General features: G+C 33.8%; 4 protein-coding genes and 1 long non-coding RNA gene across 5 annotated transcripts; all 5 read right to left on the reverse strand.

The window, feature by feature from the left end:
• Window positions 1–601: 601 nt before the first annotated feature.
• Window positions 602–2,876, reverse strand: LOC131944380 (uncharacterized). The gene is made up of 4 exons (XM_059304949.1): window positions 2,613–2,876; window positions 1,456–1,674; window positions 1,085–1,153; window positions 602–708 (listed from the first exon to the last, which is right to left on the reverse strand). Exons 1-3 carry the CDS (start codon window positions 2,833–2,835, stop codon window positions 1,101–1,103), a joined length of 495 nt encoding a protein of 164 aa, XP_059160932.1. The 5' UTR covers window positions 2,836–2,876; the 3' UTR covers window positions 602–708; window positions 1,085–1,100.
• Window positions 2,877–4,661: 1,785 nt separating this feature from the next.
• On the reverse strand, window positions 4,662–7,252 carry LOC131944324 (uncharacterized). Its single transcript, XR_009387009.1, has 4 exons — window positions 6,991–7,252; window positions 5,701–5,925; window positions 4,883–4,966; window positions 4,662–4,752 (listed from the first exon to the last, which is right to left on the reverse strand). It is a non-coding gene; the product is annotated as an uncharacterized LOC131944324 (long non-coding RNA).
• A 2,073-nt stretch (window positions 7,253–9,325) lies between these two features.
• On the reverse strand, window positions 9,326–11,477 carry LOC131944348 (uncharacterized). Its single transcript, XM_059304903.1, has 4 exons — window positions 11,228–11,477; window positions 10,884–11,078; window positions 9,790–9,866; window positions 9,326–9,424 (listed from the first exon to the last, which is right to left on the reverse strand). The coding sequence occupies exons 1-3, from the start codon at window positions 11,472–11,474 to the stop codon at window positions 9,799–9,801; spliced, it is 510 nt and encodes a 169-aa protein (XP_059160886.1). The 5' UTR covers window positions 11,475–11,477; the 3' UTR covers window positions 9,326–9,424; window positions 9,790–9,798.
• Window positions 11,478–14,300: 2,823 nt separating this feature from the next.
• On the reverse strand, window positions 14,301–16,897 carry LOC131944385 (uncharacterized). The gene is made up of 4 exons (XM_059304957.1): window positions 16,625–16,897; window positions 15,938–16,186; window positions 15,181–15,278; window positions 14,301–14,488 (listed from the first exon to the last, which is right to left on the reverse strand). Exons 1-3 carry the CDS (start codon window positions 16,848–16,850, stop codon window positions 15,181–15,183), a joined length of 573 nt encoding a protein of 190 aa, XP_059160940.1. The 5' UTR covers window positions 16,851–16,897; the 3' UTR covers window positions 14,301–14,488.
• A 1,709-nt stretch (window positions 16,898–18,606) lies between these two features.
• LOC131944325 (uncharacterized) lies at window positions 18,607–20,948 on the reverse strand. Its single transcript, XM_059304881.1, has 3 exons — window positions 20,699–20,948; window positions 19,945–20,208; window positions 18,607–19,109 (listed from the first exon to the last, which is right to left on the reverse strand). Exons 1-3 carry the CDS (start codon window positions 20,907–20,909, stop codon window positions 19,021–19,023), a joined length of 564 nt encoding a protein of 187 aa, XP_059160864.1. The 5' UTR covers window positions 20,910–20,948; the 3' UTR covers window positions 18,607–19,020.
• Between the last annotated feature and the right edge of the window lie 446 nt (window positions 20,949–21,394).

Consider the following 21,394-nt stretch of genomic DNA (forward strand, 5'->3'; position numbering starts at 1 on the left):
CGAAAAAAGTTTTGTCTAAGGGGTCATCCATAAATGACATCACGCTTTTTTTGACGAATTTTACCTCCCCCCCCCTCCCCTCCGTCACACGTCACAAATAGCCAGACTTCCCCTAAAATGACGTCACACTTCAGTCTACAACCCCCCGCCCCCTCAAAAAGGCTGTTAAATTTTTCTTAAATCATGGATATTTTTCCAAAATCTTGTCAGAACTATGTCAACATAGTCTTTTAATCAATTCCTATTACAATTTATTAAAACTGTTTTGTAAAACGTGAAATAACAGCTAAAACTCGTTTTCTAAGATTGCTTTATTATAATGCAAAAGTGTGACGTCACACCATCTGAACCCCCTCCCCTTCATCACACACCGTCACAAAATTACGGGCCCCCCTCCCCCCTAAGAGTGTGACGTCATTTATGGACGACCTTTAACAGTCTTTACACAAAGTTTGATTGATACCGCATTAAAGAAACTGAACTGTTTTTCTTTCTAGTAGATTTATTGTATGTGCAATTGTATATTTTCATTCCATGTGATTTTTTTGTCTGCATATAGAAAACTTAAATCATTAAAACAATTTAAAAATACAAGTATTTTCTTTAATATATTTATTTCCATGTTAGTGTGAAACATCTTTGTATTATATGCTCTCTAGGTTAAGAACTCTTTTTTAATAGGATTAAGTCGTTTTGGAAGTCCATTATCTGCGGATATTAACACAAAAATAAAGATTAAGTATATATAATAGCATGCATATGTTATGAAACAAAAAATTAAACTAAAAATATCACTAACAAAACATAAATCAAATATAAATAAAACAAATATTAAACAAACTCGAAGTCGAAGGTATCTGGAAAATGTGAACGAAATAGCTGAATTAGAAGTTGGTCAATATTGAATTACAAGATTTGCCACAAACCAACGAACGTGAACTAATTAAAAGCTTGTGAAAATGTAAACTATATTTTTGAATGAGCAATACTCGCCTAAGACTTAGTAACGAGAAAAAAGGGAGAAAATATTTCGTTCATTGACTTAAATATGTTTTTTAATATAACAATAAATACGAATACGTACGTATAAGGTTTAGCTTCTAACACATCAGCGTTTTATCCTCACAAGTACACTTTTGTTCAAATTTTCCACCTGAAAATAAAACATTAAACTACTTTGTTACATTATAAACTATAAATTTGTACCTGCATTTTTTTATTGAAAACTTTAGAATGATTTGAATAAAAATGATATTTGTACTTTTACGTGTATGTTTGTATAATGAAGAAAAGTCTACCGACTCAACAAAAAAAATATAATTTATGGAGAAAATATATAATTTAAACAGTGTCCGCCCCCTCCCCCCCCCCCCCCCAACCCCCGAAATGTTCAAGTCTGAAAGAAGCATTAGTCATAATTTCAATATGTAGAAGAGAGTAATTTTAATATCTGACCTGCATATGAGATTAAATAACAACAGCTAGCCCTAGTTGATTTTTTAAAACATGGGTCGATGCTAGAACAGTTCTTGGGTGTAGTCGGAGTATATGCGTCACAGAATTGTGGTGATCCATCCAAAAATGGTTCTGTTGTAGTTGTTGACACTGTAGTGGTAGTCAATACAACGGTGCAGTTGACTTTATAGTTGCATTTACACTGGTCGACCAATATTCCTTGAGTCAAGATAAACATACTTTTAAAGGTTTCAGCTTAGACTGGTGTATTTCATGAACACTACAGTCACACTAATGCAATATGTATATATATATATATATATATATATATATATATATATATATATATATATATATATATATATATATATATGTGTGTGTGTGTGTGTGTGTGTGTGTGTGTGTGTGTGTGTTTATTTATATAAGGAGATTTGAATTATTAAGATTACAATATATAATCCTCACACCATCACATTTTTAGTTCCAGCCCAAGAAACATGTTGCAGATGAAGTAGAGTTCATACGTTTTAAGGATTTCGACAGTGTGATCAGCACTACACCCAGCCTCATTTTGTTTCCCTAACGTGAATCAGGTACCCATCAAATGTATATAGACTCAAACCGGGATCCTAACTCGAGATTTGCGGGTTCAAGTCGAAAGTTCTACCATCCGACCACAAATTTCCTTTAAAATCATTTAGTGTTAATGTAATGAGGAACACTACACCAAACCAGTTTTAGCTTGCCTGGATATGTAAGAGATCCGTTTTTCAGGTGTCCTCATACCGTGTTCTAAACCTTATACATCTTTTACGACTTCGGCACTAGTAATACCCATCTCAAAATAAAATATCTCTAAGCATGTACTGCTCAATCTGCAGGTATTACAAAAATATTAAACTAATTCTGAAGTTGATATTATGTCATCCTAAATGTAACCTTTGGAAAACGTCTTATTTTAGATAAATGTTGAGTAATGATTTCGTTAAAAGACAAAAGTTAACTATGTAGGAAAAAACCAAGGTTATTTTTTTTTATCGGCCTACTTCTTTTAAAAATGTTATTACGTTGATAACATATAGGTTTATGGCTAACAAATGCGTCTCTAAAATTTATCCATTAATTAACTGAAATATTTTAGAAAATTAAAATCCTACCATTGTAAGTCGCGCGGTACATGCAGCACTCTGACCTTGACCCTGACCAGTAACAAGCAGACGGCTTGCAGTCGCTGAGACCCGCCACAGCAGACGGGCAGTAGATGGGCGTGGTGTAGTTGAAGCCTTTGGTCAGGTCGATGTTGATGGTCTGACCGCTGGAGAGGTTAGGACCTGACCAGGACAGGACAGCAACACACAGCAGGACAGCAAGGGACATCATTCTCCACAATTTTTTCTTCTAACAGAGTAACAGACTCTTGTCTTGGCTGCAGTGTTCCGATATTCGTTCAGTTCTCTTTTTATAGTTTCTAAGCGTAATTATGCACATAGCTCAACTGATTATTTTTCATTTTCAAGTGTTTACGCTTGCATAATTGTATTACGAGATGTATTTTTAAAGCTAATATACTTCAAAGAAGTACACGCCTATATCCTGGAATGTCGTTTATTCAATTCGGAAATTTTATTTTCTAAGTAAATTAATCAAAGTATTTCAAGCATTTTTTTTCCTTAAAAGCAATGTCGGTTTTCATTGGGTAAAGGTCAACGAATGAAGTCGGGAACTAGCTCAAGGTTGACCGTTACAGTGTTACCTCTATGGGTGGCCGTGTTTGATGAAAAGGTTAAATACACGGGTACATCTATTGAAATATGATATTGAAACACTTGTGTATAGAAAATATATAACGGCGGAAAATATAGAAAGTGCATTCAATGAAATGAATCAGGATGTAAAAATGTCTATTGCTATCGTTGTATTACTCCCAGTTTTAAGGGCAAAAAGGTCGTAGGCCTGCTAATAATATATGTTTTTAAATATAATATAATTAAAATTGAATGTTAACTTTATTGATGTAGATGTTCACGTTTTAACTATATTTCAAAACAGCTGTTTACGACTGATCCATTAAAGTTCATGTTTCTCTGATCTCGTGCGGGCTACCGAATGAATGCTCGGTCGTCTCAATTAAAATAAAATTATAGAAAACTAACGTATATATATATATATATATATATATATATATATATATATATATATATATATATATATATATATATCAGTACAACCAATACACATTAATTAACATCTAATTATTTTCTTTGTCTCTTAAGCAGGATTTACCTCACCATGCCACGAACAGTTTTCTTCTTTGTCAGATAAAATTATAACTTCTGTGAGGATATGTACGTTCATTTTTCTTCGTCTTCGTTCTAAATTTTTAGTTTTGGAAGGAATCCAGCTTTTTTTTTCGAATTTAAGAACCATGAGCTTTTAGCCGACTCGACCACGCCTCCATCACAATTAAGTATACGCGTCAACTGGTTATGCGCCATTGAGGCCATTGACTCTGATTTCAGCCTGCTTTTCTTTTTGGATTTGCTTCCATAGCAATTGTCCAACCAAGAACAAACAACAAGGCAGCAGTTGTTCCCTTTTAAAATCGGACCGCCCTTAGGGAAAGCTATTTTTTGTTTACTATCCCTAACGTGAGATAGGTATCCATCTGAACTGGGTGTGTTGGGGGGGGGGAGGAGGGTCTCAGGGACTTTCTACTGACTTGAACCAGGATTTGAACTCGAGACTTTCGAGTTTACTTTTGGCGCATTCTGACACCTTTTGTGTGACGGGTCATACTTTTTACAAATTCGCCACATGTGTTTTTTTTTTTAAATCAAACTGTTTAGTTGAAAACTTATCTGACATTTTAGAATTTAAAAAAAAAAATTAATATTTAGACTTTAGATTAAATGTTCTGTATGAAAAGTAAAATCTTATGCACATAGGGCAGTATTTGTCTGTTATCGGGCTGTCCACAAATATACCCACCCATAAACAATTATGTCACATACAAACTCTGTCCATTATATGTTTATGAAATGGAAGAAGTAAAAAAAACGTATTCATGAAACGCAGCTAACGTATTGTTAACAGGAATAGCATCACTGGTACAAACTTTATTTTACAAGATCTTATTTATTTTACTTTTCACTAAATCTAAAAAAAAAAATTTAAATAGCTACATATAACTAAAACAAAGAAAATCGTTGCAGAAATATAATATTTTATTGATAGAGTTGAACTTGAGATAATTATTTTGCAATCATCATACACAGATGTAAACTTGACATTGTTGACCTATTATGATACAAGTATATACATATCTAAAATATATTAATTACTTTTAACAGTGTTTTTAAGTTTAACCTAATACTTTAAATAGCAAAACCACAAATAATTTAAGTTAAAATTGTTTACAGAAACTTACTGTGTTTTTATTGAACACAAGGTACATCAGCTGTGCAGTGACATGTAGCTGTGACTGTCATATTTACCGTGACCAGTGCATTGTCTATGAAGGGGAAGAAAACGAATAAAAGCTTACATACAATAATATTATGTGTAGTATATACATGAATTTCAAAGTTAACGGAAAAGAGGGGTTTTACATATAGTTTTCATACAAGATGTCGAAACAATACAATATAATATCTGCTAGAAAGATATAAAGTGTGCTTTTACAGGGTTTAGTTCGTGTTGCGTAGAAGGTTGTCATCGTTTTCTTTCTCTTCTTCTTCTTCTTTGTTTTTAATTCCAGCACAATTAAGTATACGTGTAAAATGGTTATACGCCATTGAGGACTTCGATTTTAGCCTGCTTTTGTTTTTGGATTTGCTTCCATAGCCTTTGTCCAACCAAGAACAAACTACAAGACAGCAGTTGTTTGATTTTTGAGTTGTCTCTCCAAGAAGAGTGGCTGTCCCCAGCTAACGAGCCTCATCTGCCCGAGATCATTGTTTTCAATTATAGACATGTGAATCTGGTAATATTTAAATGACGTTACAAAACAAAGCGAAAGTATTTTTTCTGTAGAAAATTTGTCTGTGTGAGCTGTGGAAAGGACATTTCGACTACACGTCGTAAAAACAAAAACAAAACAAAAATTATATTAAATAATGATCATTATGATCATTATACGAGACGGGCATTAGTTACACTAAATTTCTAATGAAGAGGTTAGCTATTTATCAAGACATGTGAAATATCAACCCCCCCCCCCACCCCACCCCAGAGGAGAATACTCACTCGCCCAGGTCACCCTAGAACAGCAGCTGCTCCTGGTGGTCGAGTTCAAGCAAGCGTCGTGGTAGAGACAGCTTTTGATGTAAGTGGTCGCGTAGCTTGTCTCTGGGCAGTAAAGCGGAACGGTGTACACAAACGGCGCTGTTGTTGTCGCTGTTGTTGTTGATGTTACTACGCTACAGTTCACGTTGTTGTTGCACAGGCACTGGTCAAACAGTATCCCACTCGCTGTTATATAAAAGATAAAAGCTGTTATACATACCTTTTTCATTAGTTATTGCAGATATCAACAAGCATAGAAATATAGTATTTACTCAAACTATTAAACAGCTATAATCGTTTAATACGTTAGGTTTTAGAACTTCTGCAACATTTCTTTAAAGTATTTATGTATTGAAGATGATTGCTGAAGCGTAACGTGTAAACCCATTCTGGTGCACGGGAGGAACTAACAATTTTGCGCCCTCTTCATAGCTATTATCGTTGGCAAAAACGTGTACTCCCTCTACATAATTGATGTAGAAAACAGTTGAGTAAGACCATTAAGCCAAGTACAATATATTTTTTTGAAGCTTTAACTGTGTGTAATTCAGTAATGCATCGCAGAATGTGCTTTTAATTTTTTTCTACCCCGTTTCGTGCACCTTTATGCTCGCGCCCTACCCGCCTTCTCCCAGCTACGTCTCTGGTTTAGAGGTAGTAATCAGAGTTTCTTCCAGGCATCTCTTCGGGGGGGCGAAGCCCCCCCGAAAAATTTTTACCGCCCCCCCGAACAGAATGAAATTTATATAATTTATATAGAAAATATATACTTTTAACAGTGTCCGCCCCCCCGAAGAAAGTTTACCGCCCCCCCCGAAAATTTCCAGTGCCCCCCCGGAGAAAAAAGTCTGGAAGAAACACTGGTAGCAATTGACCTAATAGAGGTAGCAATTGACCTAATAAACTGTTAGGTAGTTTTTGTTTAATTGTATTTTTATCTTAAATTCATTTTAGTATGCTTTTAATGATGTTATTTAGATTTTTTTTCCAATAATTAGAAACCAAGTAATTATATATATATATATATATATATATATATATATATATATATATATATATATATATATATATATATATATATATATATATATATATATATATATATATATATATATATATATATATATATTTCACAACTAAATGTTTACAATGTACCTGAATGACTTGTTAGACACTTAACTGTTTGATTGGGTTCGAAACAAACTTTAAGTGTATATATAACATTGGTATCATTAACCTTTTATATCTTACCTGATGTGTTCCGGTACATACAACACTGTGACCTTGACCCTGACCAGTAGCAGGCCGACGGCTTACATACGGTCAACCCACTGACCGCAGCGCTGCAGTAGATGGGCGTGGTGTAATTAACGCCCTGACTCAAGTCGACGTTAATTAACTGACCCGTGCTTAGCTGCGGGGCTGACCACCACACGGCCGCTACACACATCAGACCAACACTAACCATGGACATCATCCTCACAACTCTACAGGTTCTGACGCTAAATCCTTATGCAATAGCAAACCTGTAGTCTTTCTATTTGTAATGATTCCTTTTTATACTGTTTTTCGTTCTGTTTGGTTTTTCTATACACACATTAAAATATAGAGGCTTGCTGACATTGTTTGCATGAACGTATGTACCGTATCAAGGTGTACTCTTTAAAAATATATATTCACGTTTTAAGGAGAGTAAATATTTTTAAAATGAACTATTACCTTTTTTTTCTCGTATGATTTTTATAACATCAAAGGACATATTGCATTTGCTATTGACGTTACGACATCGGTGATAGCCCTGTTGTCAAGGAATGTTTTCTTAAACTTCATGCGGTAGTACAGTGGTGTGTATAAAATCCTGCTTAACAGGGGCGTAGAAACACATTTAATCGCCCGCTCTATGTTTACAAAAATAAAAATACTATTACATTTTGTTCTCTTTGAATGAAGTATTAAATTCAGTGACCAACATCTTTTGCATTAATGTTAAAGTTATTGTTACTAAGCATCCATTTTAAAATCATACGTTCATAATTTTATGTATTTTAAACAAATAATATTTCATTGTACAGATTTTATAAAAAATATGATTTTAATAAAATCTTTAAAAATGCTATATTTGATCCCCTTTATGTCTTACTCTTTCAGCAGTGTTTCTTCAAGACTTTTTTCTCCGGTGGTGCACTTCAAATTTTTGGGGTGTGGGAGGGGGGGTGGGGTGGACTCAAATTTCCGGGAAGGGGGGGGGGGGTCGGACACTGTTAAAAGTATATATTTTCTATACAAATTCCATTTTGTTCGGGGGAGGGGGCGATAAACTTTCTTTGCCCCCCCCCCGCCCCCCCCCCCCCCCCCCCCCGGAAGAGATGTCTGGAAGAAACTGTCTTTGAGTCTCACTCTTATATTTTGCTACGTGTAGTGCAAAATTTTAATTACGCTCATCTTTATTTCAAATAAACATGTCATAAGAATAGTCACGCATTGATTGTTTATAGGAAGAAAGATTGTTTCTTCTACACAATTGGTTGTAGTACATATAACTAAATAAAAAAACACAAATATAGACATAAATTTGTTTCTAATTATTTTTATTTTATTTTAAATGTAATTTGATACACAATTACTTTTTAAATGTATCTATAATTTATGAAGTTTCATAAAAAAAAAGGTTGGATCCTTGTTGACGTCTATTTTCTGTGGATAAATAAAATAAACTTTAAAATTATACAATACAATAAGGATACTTATGGAAAAGCAGCACCTCAACTAAAAAGTAAATATATCAAGCGAAATATGTTAAATTACGATCTTAAAGTCTGACATTAACTCAATAAAGTTGAACATTAGAGAGGAGAAGCAGATCAATAACTATGTCCCAGAAATTCGATCTGAAAATAGCATTATACACAAATCGCTTCTGTTAACATTTGTTTTAATGTTGCTTTCTTTGCGTGTAAGCCATAATTGTTATAATTAAACCTACCAGACCTATCTCACAATCAGAGAGCTCTACTGCCTTTTCATGCATTTAATTAACCCCCTGAAATACATCGCTCAGCGTATTTTAAACAGCTTCAGAGTAAGTGATTCTATTGGCTAAAATTATATTTTTAAAAAAGTACTGAATTAGTTCAAGGTTGTCCGTTCTAGAGTTACCAGTGATGAAACGTTTTGAAACATGATATGTCGATTGAAGTGTAAAGAGTACACTGCGTGACGAATAATAAAAATGAACCAAGGAAAGTAAAATCATATTTCAGTTTTATTAGATCCTGTTTAGAAGAGGGGAAAGTCATGACCATTTCACAAACATACCTCAGAACCTTGAATTAAAACTGTGTGTCAATTTTATATATCTATCAATCTCTGTAATAAAATACACAGTCATACTTTTCTAACTATAAGTATAACAAGCGGATTATATCAAGGCTTATCCTCGCTAACTAAATGGCAGTTCAGAGCTAACAATACGTTGGATTTAGCTGTGAAATAGATGTTAAATATATGTTAAAGAAGAATAGACACACATTTACTTCATCAAAGAGCATGAACGATCACACTGAAAAAAAAACTGAACACATTCTTGTTTACTTCTTTTAATATTTTTTAATCAGAGTTTACAATATTTACTGCTAAAGTTAAAAAATCGGGGTAATTGTAATTTAGTCCAAGTCAAGCCATGAAACTGAGGAAAAATATTATGTGTATATCAATTTAAAATGTGGTAATAGTTTGTTTCTAAACTATACTTAGTATAATTAGTGTAGCTATTGAAATTGCAAAAAAAAAAAATTAAGACTATTTTGAGACAATTATCACAAGATATTCCATAATGCTTAGAAATGTATTTAGTTTTTCGTTTCAATAATATGCATTATAACGTAATGATCTTAACTCAGCAGCTACCTTCACTTTCTCCCACCCCACCTCCGTCTTAAAACTCATTTCGTGTCTTTGGATATGCATATACATTACCGGCTTACTATCTCTAAAGAAACTGTTTAAAAATGATACAATTATTAATAATATTTTTTTTACGAATCAACTCACGATGTGCTCTCAGCAGGTTACTGTGCTCTGGCACCAACACTGAGGATCGAATCCAACGGCTGATATCGCCGTCACATCTGAAAGACAAGTATGCATTGATTTAACATCTGACAATTGTATTGCACTAATACCATTGTAAAAATCACTAGCCACAGATTTCTGTAATGATAAGTTAATCCCTAACGTTCCGATAATAGGTTTAATTTTTTAAAATCTCGGCCTGCGTGTGATAGGTTGCCACTACCATTTAAAATTCACCGATGACCATCAATACACAGATGACATAGCTGTTAGATGACACAATCGACGAAACGCCTCTGAGCGATTTTACAGCTTTTATGAGCTTTTGTTTAATTCACAATGATGTAGTCTCATTAAGTATCTTATATACTTTACATTTTTTTTAAAACGAGTTCTGTTTCATTATGTTTTAAAATCAAAATGCATTTAAAAATGTATTATGCTGTTTATACTTGTTTTATTAATCGTGTAAAAATCCACAATGACATGTGTACTATTATATAAGCTCTCATTTCACAAACTAAAAAGAGACACCCACTATATATACTTTACATTTTTTTTAAACGAGTTCTGTTTCATTATGTTTTAAAATCAAAATGCATTTAAAAATGTATTATGCTGTTTATACTTGTTTTATTAATCGTGTAAAAATCCACAATGACATGTGTACTATTATATAAGCTCTCATTTCACAAACTAAAAAGAGACACCCACTATCCAAGACGACAAAAAAAAACTTTTCTGCAATCCGATATAGCTACCGTAAAGCTTGCTACTTTATTGTGTAATTATTTAGGCCTACATGAATTTCTTTACACACAGATGCGCGTAGAACCCAACAAATATAATACAAACACACCATGTTTCGAGTTTTATAAATATTTATCCGTCTGATTGTTCATTAATATTTTTAAAATTTAAACATTTAAGAATGGATTATTGTGACCTATATTCGATAACAAACATTTTAAAATATTCGAGCAAGAATATCTTTCGTCAGACGATTCTCTATTATATCTATAAATAATTAAAAGTGTTAACAAATCTAGATTCGTGAACATGTTAGGACTTACATCCTCCAGGGGTACGAAAACAACATTTGCTTCTGGTCGAGGCGAGGAAACACTGGTCGTACTGGGCACATCGTTTGGTCAATGTTGTCAGGCTATCAGATGTACAGTAAACAGGATCGGTGCTCCCCGTGTCTGTTGTTGCCTGGCAACCGACTTTGTCGCTACATTTGCACTGGTCATATATTATTCCGCTGGCTGTTGGAGATATAAAGGATCAATGCAAATACGATGTAAATAGAACTGTTGTAACAGGAATTCATATTACTTTCGACGTATCCATTCTGTTACAAATTTAAAACAAACACAAACTTAAATTTATATTTTTGAGCAAACAAAACTCTTACAACTTGTTGAACGTTTCATGCAGCATTCAGATCTAGACCCAGACCAGTAGCAAGCCCCAGGCCTACAGTCGTATATGAACGTAAAAGTGTCGTTGCAGTAGAGCGGCTGGGAGTAGTTGGTCCCTTGGCTGTAATTAAGTGTAATCAGCTGACCAGTGGTTGGTTTAAGCACTGACCAGAATAAAACCGCTACACTAACCAAGCTGACAATTGACATAGAAAACATTTTTTCGACTCCACGCTTCATCAAGCACCACACTAAACTAGGATTCTCTGCCTTGAGAATACCGCTATATATAGGCCTACCTTTTCACAATATATATTTTAAATACCATCTTTTTTTAAAAAGTGTTTGCTTAGACCGACTAAATTAAGATTGTCATACCACCATCGCCACTTATTAAATATGACTGACCTGGTAACGACTTATACTGGATATTTGTTTGTGGCTATTAAACCTGAAGGGAATTCCAAAAATTCAAATAATTCGGTGCAGAAGAAGGCCTGCCTACATTTACACACACCAAAGTTTTTATGAACCATACCTCATCGCCCATAGTAAATTTGCTATTTACTGAAGACCATATACCGTATTGTGCGGATAAAAAGAAAAAGTGTATGTTTAAAACTTAAACTGTGCAGTTAATTACTTAGAAAGAAGATATGTATTTGGGCATAATTCTTAAAGTACAGTGGTTAGAAGTAGCAGTGGCGTCGCTAAGGCGAGTGTCACCCGGTGCTGCACTTCGGGGTATCACCCCCCCCAAGAAACATATATATATATATATATATATATATATATATATATATATATATATATATATATATATATATAGGCCCTATAGGCCTACATAGACGTAATAGTAACGATGTTTATCTATAGTCTGTTGATAATACAGTTGGATGTAGCACTGTTTTCTCTAAAGTTACCACGTTTACGTCATGGTGTCACCCTCACTCTCTTGTAATAATTGTCAATGTGTATTAAAAAGACTATTTAACTTTAATTTATCATTAATGGAACTGGAAAACAAGGATTTTCTTTTGTACATTTAGCAATTTTTTGCCATGGTGTCACCCCGTTAAAAGGTCCGCACCCCTGCCCCGACCTCACTACGCCTCCGTGAAGTAGGCCTATAAAACGAACAGAAAACTAAAATATTTGGAAGATTGTATCTTTTTTTCTTATGATACAACCAAAATGACAAATGTATGCTAAACTATTGTTCTAAATATCGTCAGGATAATGCAAAGTCATCTACTCAAATGTGTAAAATCCCAAATTAACGAGTTACTTTTCAAAGATCACAAAACAAATGTGTATTAAAATCGATATTTATTGTTAAATAAATGGTGCGACGTGGCGGTATGTTAGCGCGTGGGACTGTTAACTCCACAGTCTTGCGTTATAATTCCTGTCCGAAATAGGTCGCATATTTGATAGAAACCAGATTTTTCGTTGTGAAGGTAAATGCAGCTAGGCATACTGCTGACCACACGATATATTCATATCAAGTGGATACACAAACAGATTAACTCCACTTCATCTGCAGCTTTGATCACCATTTTCGAAAATAGAAGAGAATATACTTAAGTGTTAAAAGTATGATTTTTTTTTAATTTTTTTTTTTTTTTTTTTTTTTTTTGCTTTTAGACATAGTACTCTTTACATTATATAATCGTTACAAGTTTTAGTTAAATTATTAAAACAGTTGATACCAATTTAACGTTTACACAGTGAAATTAAATAGAAAGCTCTGAGAAGATGTTTGTGGAACTTAGATCCAAATACGCCTGCATGGATCTCGGACCCGCAACTATTAAAATGAATGTCAAATAATACTTCAAATTATTTAACTGATTTGTTTTAGTATTACATTCAAATTTATAAAGAACTTCAACTTGATAAAATAATATAATATTAACATATTAGTTTCTGTCAAACGGCCTTCCGGCAAGCGGCTTTCTGGCATTTGTCGCATTCCGGTAAGTGTATATCGAGGAAGACGTCCAGCTGTCATATATTCGTATGTTTGAGAAAATAAAATGTAGAACTCTTGGTCCATCTTTTTCCCTGTTTATTTTTTGATATGTACTAATAGAAGCATTAATTGTTTATAGTTATTTCTCGTTCCCTGGAGTTTTTAACTGTTGCAACAATTACATTGCACTACTAGTACTTTTAGTAAAAAAATTGTAATCACTTTTAAAATGGTAATAATTTCTGACGGTAAAAGACCTAAAGTAAAAATGTATTTTTTTTCTCATGATTCAATGAAGACAGCACACTGTATTCCAGCATTTATCTGCTGTATCTATGGTTAACTAAAATAAGCTCTTTATTATAGTTATTGTTTTAACAAGTGTGTCAGTACCCAATATGGCATTGTATTTGTTATAACAGTTATAACAGATGCACTTGTGATGATGCCCATGTTGACTAATTTCAAGTTTCTTCAAACATGCTTGCGGATTTCAAGCAACTGACATTAATTTTTAACTGTCATTTGAAAGAGAAAATTAGACCCGATAAGAGATAGCAACTTTAAAAAATATAGTGCAATTACTTGTGAGACTGCATTGTCGTATGGTACAGTGTTCGACTGCTAATTAGGAAGTCTTGAGATTGTCTTTAATTTCAGCCAGCTCCTACAGGTGCCTTACTTACTTAAGAGAATATAATGGCGGATAAGCCTAGTGCTGAACACACGATCGCATGAACAGGTGGAGTTGTTGAAAAAGGTAACTTAAATTCATTAAATCAGCGAATAGGAATTCTCATAACAAAAGATAAATCTGCCGGTCTGTTTATTTTTACCAGAAAAGACGTAAACTACAGAGGAAAACATTTCCAAAAAAACATCATCAAATGAACAAATGAAATGTAGTTCTTGACAACATCGTGTTTGCGAATTTTTTTACAGTTCGTTCAGTTTTTTTTTTAATTTTAGTGCTATAATAGCACAACTTTTCTGAAAACAATGGCAGATACTTCCTATGCCCTTCACTCTGCATACGTTACTGAGCAATGCTAAACACGCAAGCTTCAACAAAGTTAAATAAACAACTATGTCAAAAATAACACGCTAAATTTATTAAAAAGAATCAGTAAATTACAGGAAAAAATATCCGTTTAGTCCAATTATACTTAGACTATACGAATAAAGGTTAATAGAGCTAATATATATATTTAAATGAATTTCAGTTGGGTTCTTCGACACAGCATAGGAACCCTGCTTTCTGATGGGGCATGGTGAGAACCTGAGGCAAATAAATGATATTCACATTGTATAGATATTTAGCAAACATGTCATAACTTATTTTAATATTTCATAAATATATAAATAAATATATTTAAATATACACACTCATATATACATATATACAGTGGCGTAGTGAGGTCAGGTGTCACCCGGTGCGGCACTTAATGGTGTCACACCCCCAGAGGCGTAGCGACCCTTCCCGGGGACAAACTTTCAAAATTTCGTTTTGCACCCCCCCCCCCCTCAAACTTTCGATTTCCACCCCCTCCTCTAGTTTTCGATTTGCAACCCCCGCCCCCCCCCCCCCCCCCCCCACCTCAAACTTTCGATTTGCTACCCCACTCAAGTTTTTCTCTATATATTTTGCTATTTTTTGCCTTTGTGTCACCCTCTTAAATGGTGTCACCCGGTGCGGTCCACACACCCCGCCCCCCCCCCTCGCTACGCCTCTGCATATATGTATGTATATATATATATATATATATATATATATATATATATATAGAGAGAGAGAGAGAGAGAGAGAGAGAGAGAGAGAGAGAGAGAGAGAAAGAGAGACAGAGAGCCAGAGAAAAAGAGAGACAGAGAAAGCGAGTTAGAGAGAGATTTACTGCAGCCTGTTTTATGAGTATAAAATAACACAACATATGAAAACAAATAAAGACATAAGCAAAGCGAGTGAATACTTACCTAGAGACACTGAACTTCTCCAGAGCAGAAGCATTGAGGTTCTACGCCCCAAAATTTTAATACGTCTTGTGGGTCATCAGATAACGGTATAGTAACATCTAAAGGGAACAATCAAACGAAGTAAAGCAAAATCGCTAAAAACATTAATTAAGGAAACAATAAATTTTAAAATATGATTTACAACTACACTAATGCAAGGGAGCAGGTAGGGACTGTCTGTGTCCAAAAAGCCCGGGACATTTTAAAAGAGGACCCCCAATCCTAGAAATTCAATGTCATTTTGTACTCCCCCCCCCCCCCCCATAACATTGGATTCTACTTTATTGCTGAGGAATCATAAAAAGGAAATATGCAGCTTTTAAAAAAAATAAATCACTAATAGGCCTATTACATGAATGGTACTGACCGAATTATATCCGTATATGTTGAGGTCATGAAGCAAATGAACTCTACTTCATTTGTCTCATGAGTCTTTGAAAAGATAATGAGGATGCTTGTATTTCTTTAAAGAAGAGTCACTATTCTATTTTCACTTTAGTTTTCCCACCCTTTCCCCTTACACAGATCACAAACATTCAGAGTAGCTTAGACCTTTTAAAATTGGAACTTTACGTTTTGAAATAACTATTTAATTCTAAAATACTACTTTAGTTAACTTATATTTAGTAATTTTTTTATTACAACATGAAAAAAAAACAACTTCCGGATGATAGTACGATCCCACACATGTCATTTATAAACATTCTAGTAAACTTACCTTTTCCCGACAGTCGAGAGCAACATTTGCTTCTTGTTGTTGAATAGAAACACGAGTCTTGGCGTTCACAAAGTTTATATGCATCAGCTTGCACATTGGCTGTACAATACAGGGGTTCGTTCGCATAATAAGCTTTTGGAGTAGTGGTTGGCGTGGTCGTGGTCGAGGTAGTTGTGGCTGTTGTTGTCGTGGTAACTGGACAGCTAACTTTGCTGCTGCATTTGCATTGATCAAACGTTGTGCCGCTTGCTAAAATAATGTATTAGTTATGAAGCATATCCCGTTTGAAATAAAGCTGGTAAGTAGGTCACCAATCAGTTATATGGCTCATGCAGGTTTTATTGAGCCGTAGAATTGGTTGGTGATCTACTTACCAGCCCTATTGAAAGGAGCTACTTGCAAATTTATTACACAAATAGTTATAGAATTTTAATAAATTTTAATATCAAATGGAAATCCATGAACCTCTATTTAACATCCTACAAAAATTTAAAAAAAAAACATTGACTTTAAAATAAAATTTCATTAAATTATTTAGCATACATTGTGTTTATTGAATTTCAATAATTCTTTTTATGTGTATGCCAAAATTTTTTTTTTTTTTCAGTTTTGGTAAAATACACATTAATTGATTTTTTAGATGTTATTTTAAACGGTAAACTCGTTTTATAACTTATATTGTGTTACCTGTTTTGTCTTTGTACATGCAGCACTCTGACCTTGACCCTGACCAGTAGCAGGCTGAAGGCTTACAGTTGAAATAGCTAGGCACGGCAGCAGAGCAGTAGATCGGGGTGCTATATATGAAGCCCTTGTTTAGGTCCACTTCAATTAGCTGACCAATGCTTGCATTAGGGGCTGACCACAACATCATTACAACACAGACCAATGCGACTTGAGGAGTGTACATCATTTTTGGATGAGCCAGTTTGTCTCACAGTTAGAACTTCTCGAAAATGTTAGTGTAGTTTTAAGTTGTAGATAGCTTATATATATATAGGCCTACCTTCTTCACTTGCTTTTGATGAGGTTTTCTAAATTTAATGAGTTTGCTTTTGGAGCAGTTCAAATGTTATTGTAACTTGTTATAATAGCTGATAAAGTGACGTCTTTCAATTGAAACGTCTTTTGATGTCTTGAAGAAACATTAAAATTTACATTATTATTCAAAATATATTCTTATACAAGCAGAGCCGAAACACACACCATTTCATTGGATAAAAATTTGACGGAAAAATTAAACCAAAAGTGAAATTGAAACGTATTTTTAAGTCTAGTGGCTGAGAAAAAAAACCTGAATATGTCAAGGATCCATCACTGTTGTTTAAACACTGACGCTTCCTGGTTGGTTAGAATGCATTCCATATGCCGTCGCGAACTGTGGACCATAAACCTCTAACGCTATAATTATTTTTTTATTTTAGTTTCTGGATACTTTCTTTACAACAATGTGAGTGTATTTAATATTTTCTTCACGTTTCTTGACGTATGCAAAAGACTGAAAGCTTTGCCAAAGATCAAGAAATTTAAGTCCTTACATAAATAGAACCTAGTACAAGTAAAAAGCAAGGCATTTGTTGTTGTTTACTTTTATGGTTTTAGAATCTATAACGATGACAGACGGAAGGACTGATACACTACCAGCCCGCTTATATTATAGATAATTAAATTTAAAATGCTGGCCTTCATGTGAAATAAATAACATTGACTAACAATTCTTTTTAATTTTTTTTTTTAAATTATAGTGTTTGTAAAAATGATATCAAATATTTATTGTACATATATTCAAGTTTAGACTACAGTACATTTCATGTGCCAAAAGCGCAGGGTTGCTCATAAATTATTTTAACAAATCTTAAGGTGTTTGATGCTTGTCTGTTTTAAGGTTACCCCTATATGCGCAGTCACAACAGCCGCCCCTTCCCCCTCCACAAATCTAAGCCAACCCGTTTGCCATTAATACATTTTTTAAATTCGATGATAAATTAAAATACTTTTCCAAATTGTTTATTTGGGAAACGCGTATTTTATTATAGTGAAAAGTGTAAAGCAAGTATCGTTTGATTCTTCAGTATTTATTTGTTACTTTTTGCAAAAAAAGATATATATGTTTGAATAATTTTTTAATGTAGAGCATGGGTGGGCAAAGTGCGGGCCGCGGGTAAATGCGGCCCGCCACATAGTTTTTTGTTGCCCGCCAGACATTTAGAAACAGTGTTTCTTCCAGACTTTTATCTCGGGGGGGGGGGGGGGGGGGGGCACTTAAAATTTTCGGGGGGGGGGCGGTAGACTTTCTTCGGCGATGGGGGGGGGGGGGAGGGCGGACACTGTTAAAAGAGATGCCTGGAAGAAACTCTGTTTAGAAAACCCCGACTAGAATTGAGATTTGCTTCATGTCCGCGACCGAAATTTCGTCTTGTATTTTTCCATTAGATCGGCTATCTGCATGCGCAGGTAGTGAAAATACGCACTTTTCCGGTTTGTTAGTTTTATTTTATATGCAACAGAACAATTTTAAAATTTCCAAATTAAGTGAAGCCATGAATTCTCAGAAGAAGCGCAACATTGGTGATGAAGAATTGACACACACATATTTCTTTGGTAACACAGGCAAATTTATATTTATTGATTTTATTATACCATTTATAATTTTTCTGAAATGAAATGTAATGTTAAATAAAGAATACAATCATTTTAAATGGTGCGGCCCTCCGCTAAAATCCGCTACCACAAAGTGGCGCTTGAGCCAAAACAAATGCCCAGCCCTGACGTAGAGTACAAGTTTTAAGCTGTGGAAAGAAAGTTCTCAAAAAAAATTCTTAAAAATTATTCTTTATAAAATGCACCAAGCATTTGCAAAGTTTTAATAATCGTTAATATTCCAACTAGCTCCTCATTAACTAACAAACAATAATATTTCGACACAAAGTTTGCAACATGTAGGCTATGTTCTGTTTATTAACTATAAGGTAGGTTTAAAGAGATATTGGTTTCTTTTTTTTAATACATTCAATGTTTTTACATCACACAATAATTACACAAAGAAAATAATATATAAAGACTCTCCAGCGATCCTTTACTGGTTAGCATTGGACATCTCCCGAACAAAAGCATTCTATATCTAAAGCTGAAAATCCGTAGAATCCTCCTAAACCATCTTGTCTTTCTTGGTCTAAACAGCAAATAATATATATGAGATAACTAAATGAATTTTACAACATAAATCACAATACATCTGTTTCAGCAAGGATATCACACATGCTGTAATATTCATTAAAAGTTAACTAATTAATTATTTCTACACATGCTAATGTACAAACTGAACAAAAAATAAACATAAGCAACAAAATCTGGAGCTTATATATCATTTAAATAAATCATATTGGCTACTAGATCTAGAAACACACTTTCAAAATAACAAAATGCATTATTTTGACATTAGATCCATTTAATTTGTATTCTTTTTTTAGCACAATGACATGTACTCTATATGTTTACGTTATTGTATATGTCATTAAAATCATTCAGCACTATTTCAGATTTTAGATGGATATGTATAGGCATTATATCAACCACATATTTTATTCATGCTGTTCTGGTGAATAGAGTGTTTGCTGTCAATACATGTGTGTTTTTGATGGGAAAGTAAAAGCGGCCTGGCATGGGTGCTGATCACACTATCCCCCAGCAAGCCAAAGTCATTTAGATTGCTACGCTCTACTATATCTGCCCCATATGTCTTGGGCACCAACGGTTATAGATAATGATGACTTTTCCTTGGCAATTATGAAACGACAGATCTTAATTATTAAATTTAAAAAAAAAAACAAAAAAAACAAATGATTCTGAATATATTTATATAATTTTATGCATCTATTTACTTTTTAAATTTTTTATGTTTAATCTGGTATATTTTTTTCGTTTATTAATGAAAAGAGTGCGATTTAATATAGCATAGTATAAAGAAAACATAAATCAACATTATTAATATGGAAAAAGAAACCTACTTATCCTCATTATTCTGGAGCAACATTTGCTCCGTGTGGACGCCATAAAACACTGGTCCATGGTTGGACAAAGTTTGGGTGCTGATGTCTGAATGGGTCCTGTACAGTACTGGGGTTCTGACGTAAAATAGTCGGATGTCGTTGTTGTAGGGGTGATTGTTGACGTGGATGCCGTAGTTGTAGGTATGGCAGTTGTGGTGGTAGCTACAACGGAGCAGACAACCCTACTGCTACATTTACATTGGTCGATAGTTGCGCCGCTTGCTAAAGGAGTAAAGTGAAACAGTATAATCTATAACGTTCTACAATAAAACTATCATAATTAATGTTGACTTTAGTCATGTAGTGCTCTCTCTCTCTGTATATATATATATATATATATATATATATATATATATATATATATATATATATATATATATATATACATTTTTATTTAAATATATTGATTTATATAGTTAGTTGTTTTGATCCCTATAAGTATATATATATATATATATATATTATTTGTGTATTAATTTAAATTACATTATATTACTGTTAAAATTCTACATTAAAAATATTATGAAATAGAATGTGAAGAGATAGTTAATACTTAAAAAAACTTTAGCTAATAATGCTTTACTATTATACTTACATGCAGAGTTTAATTATAATAAAAAAAGTTTTACTTTTAAAACAACTTTTGTTTCTGAAATTGATGTATCTAACATTAATTTGTATATTGAGTTAGGCGTTTATATTTCAATCTTACCTAGTTTAGACCGGTACATGCAGCACTCTGATCTGAAATCAGACAGGTAACAGGCTGAAGGCCTACAAATGTTGTAGCTAGGAACATCAGTAGAACAGTATATAGGTGTGCTGTAGTACGTGCCCGTACCGATCAGCTGACCACTGCTAGTCTGGGGTGACCACATCATCAGGTAAACACACAGCACGGCAACCTTCGTGAAAGACAGCATTTTATGATAACTTAGAGTTGTTGCTTATTGTAAACTTTGAATTGAATAGCTGTAATGGCTAATCTGAACAGAAAATCTGTTTTTGCATTTATACTTTTCTTAACTGCCCTAAAGGCATACATTACACGTCCTGTTTGCTTAATGGCGAGTCAATATGGTTTAAAGCAGTAATTGTTTGTACTAGTTTATCATTAAGTGACGTCTCCATTATCCGGTTATAAAATGTAATCGTTTTTTTTTTCTCATCAGAAATTTTCAAAAAAAAGATTGGCAGTAACTGTCCTGAAGTAGGGCTATTTTAATTCTGGGTAAACATGGTCGGCAGGTTTAAAATACAACGGGTGCATGGTAGGTGCACGTTTGTATCTTCAAAGCTGTTTGATGTTGGTCGATAGGTGGACATTGGCCTTGCTATTAGCATTGTGAAATAAACTCAGTAACTTTCTACATCGTAAATGACGCTTTCTACTATTATATAAAATAGA

This window comes from Physella acuta, unplaced genomic scaffold (assembly GCF_028476545.2).
Source record: "Physella acuta isolate Inbredline_101_S28 unplaced genomic scaffold, ASM2847654v3 ptg000489l, whole genome shotgun sequence".
Taxonomy (NCBI): Eukaryota; Metazoa; Mollusca; class Gastropoda; family Physidae; genus Physella; species Physella acuta.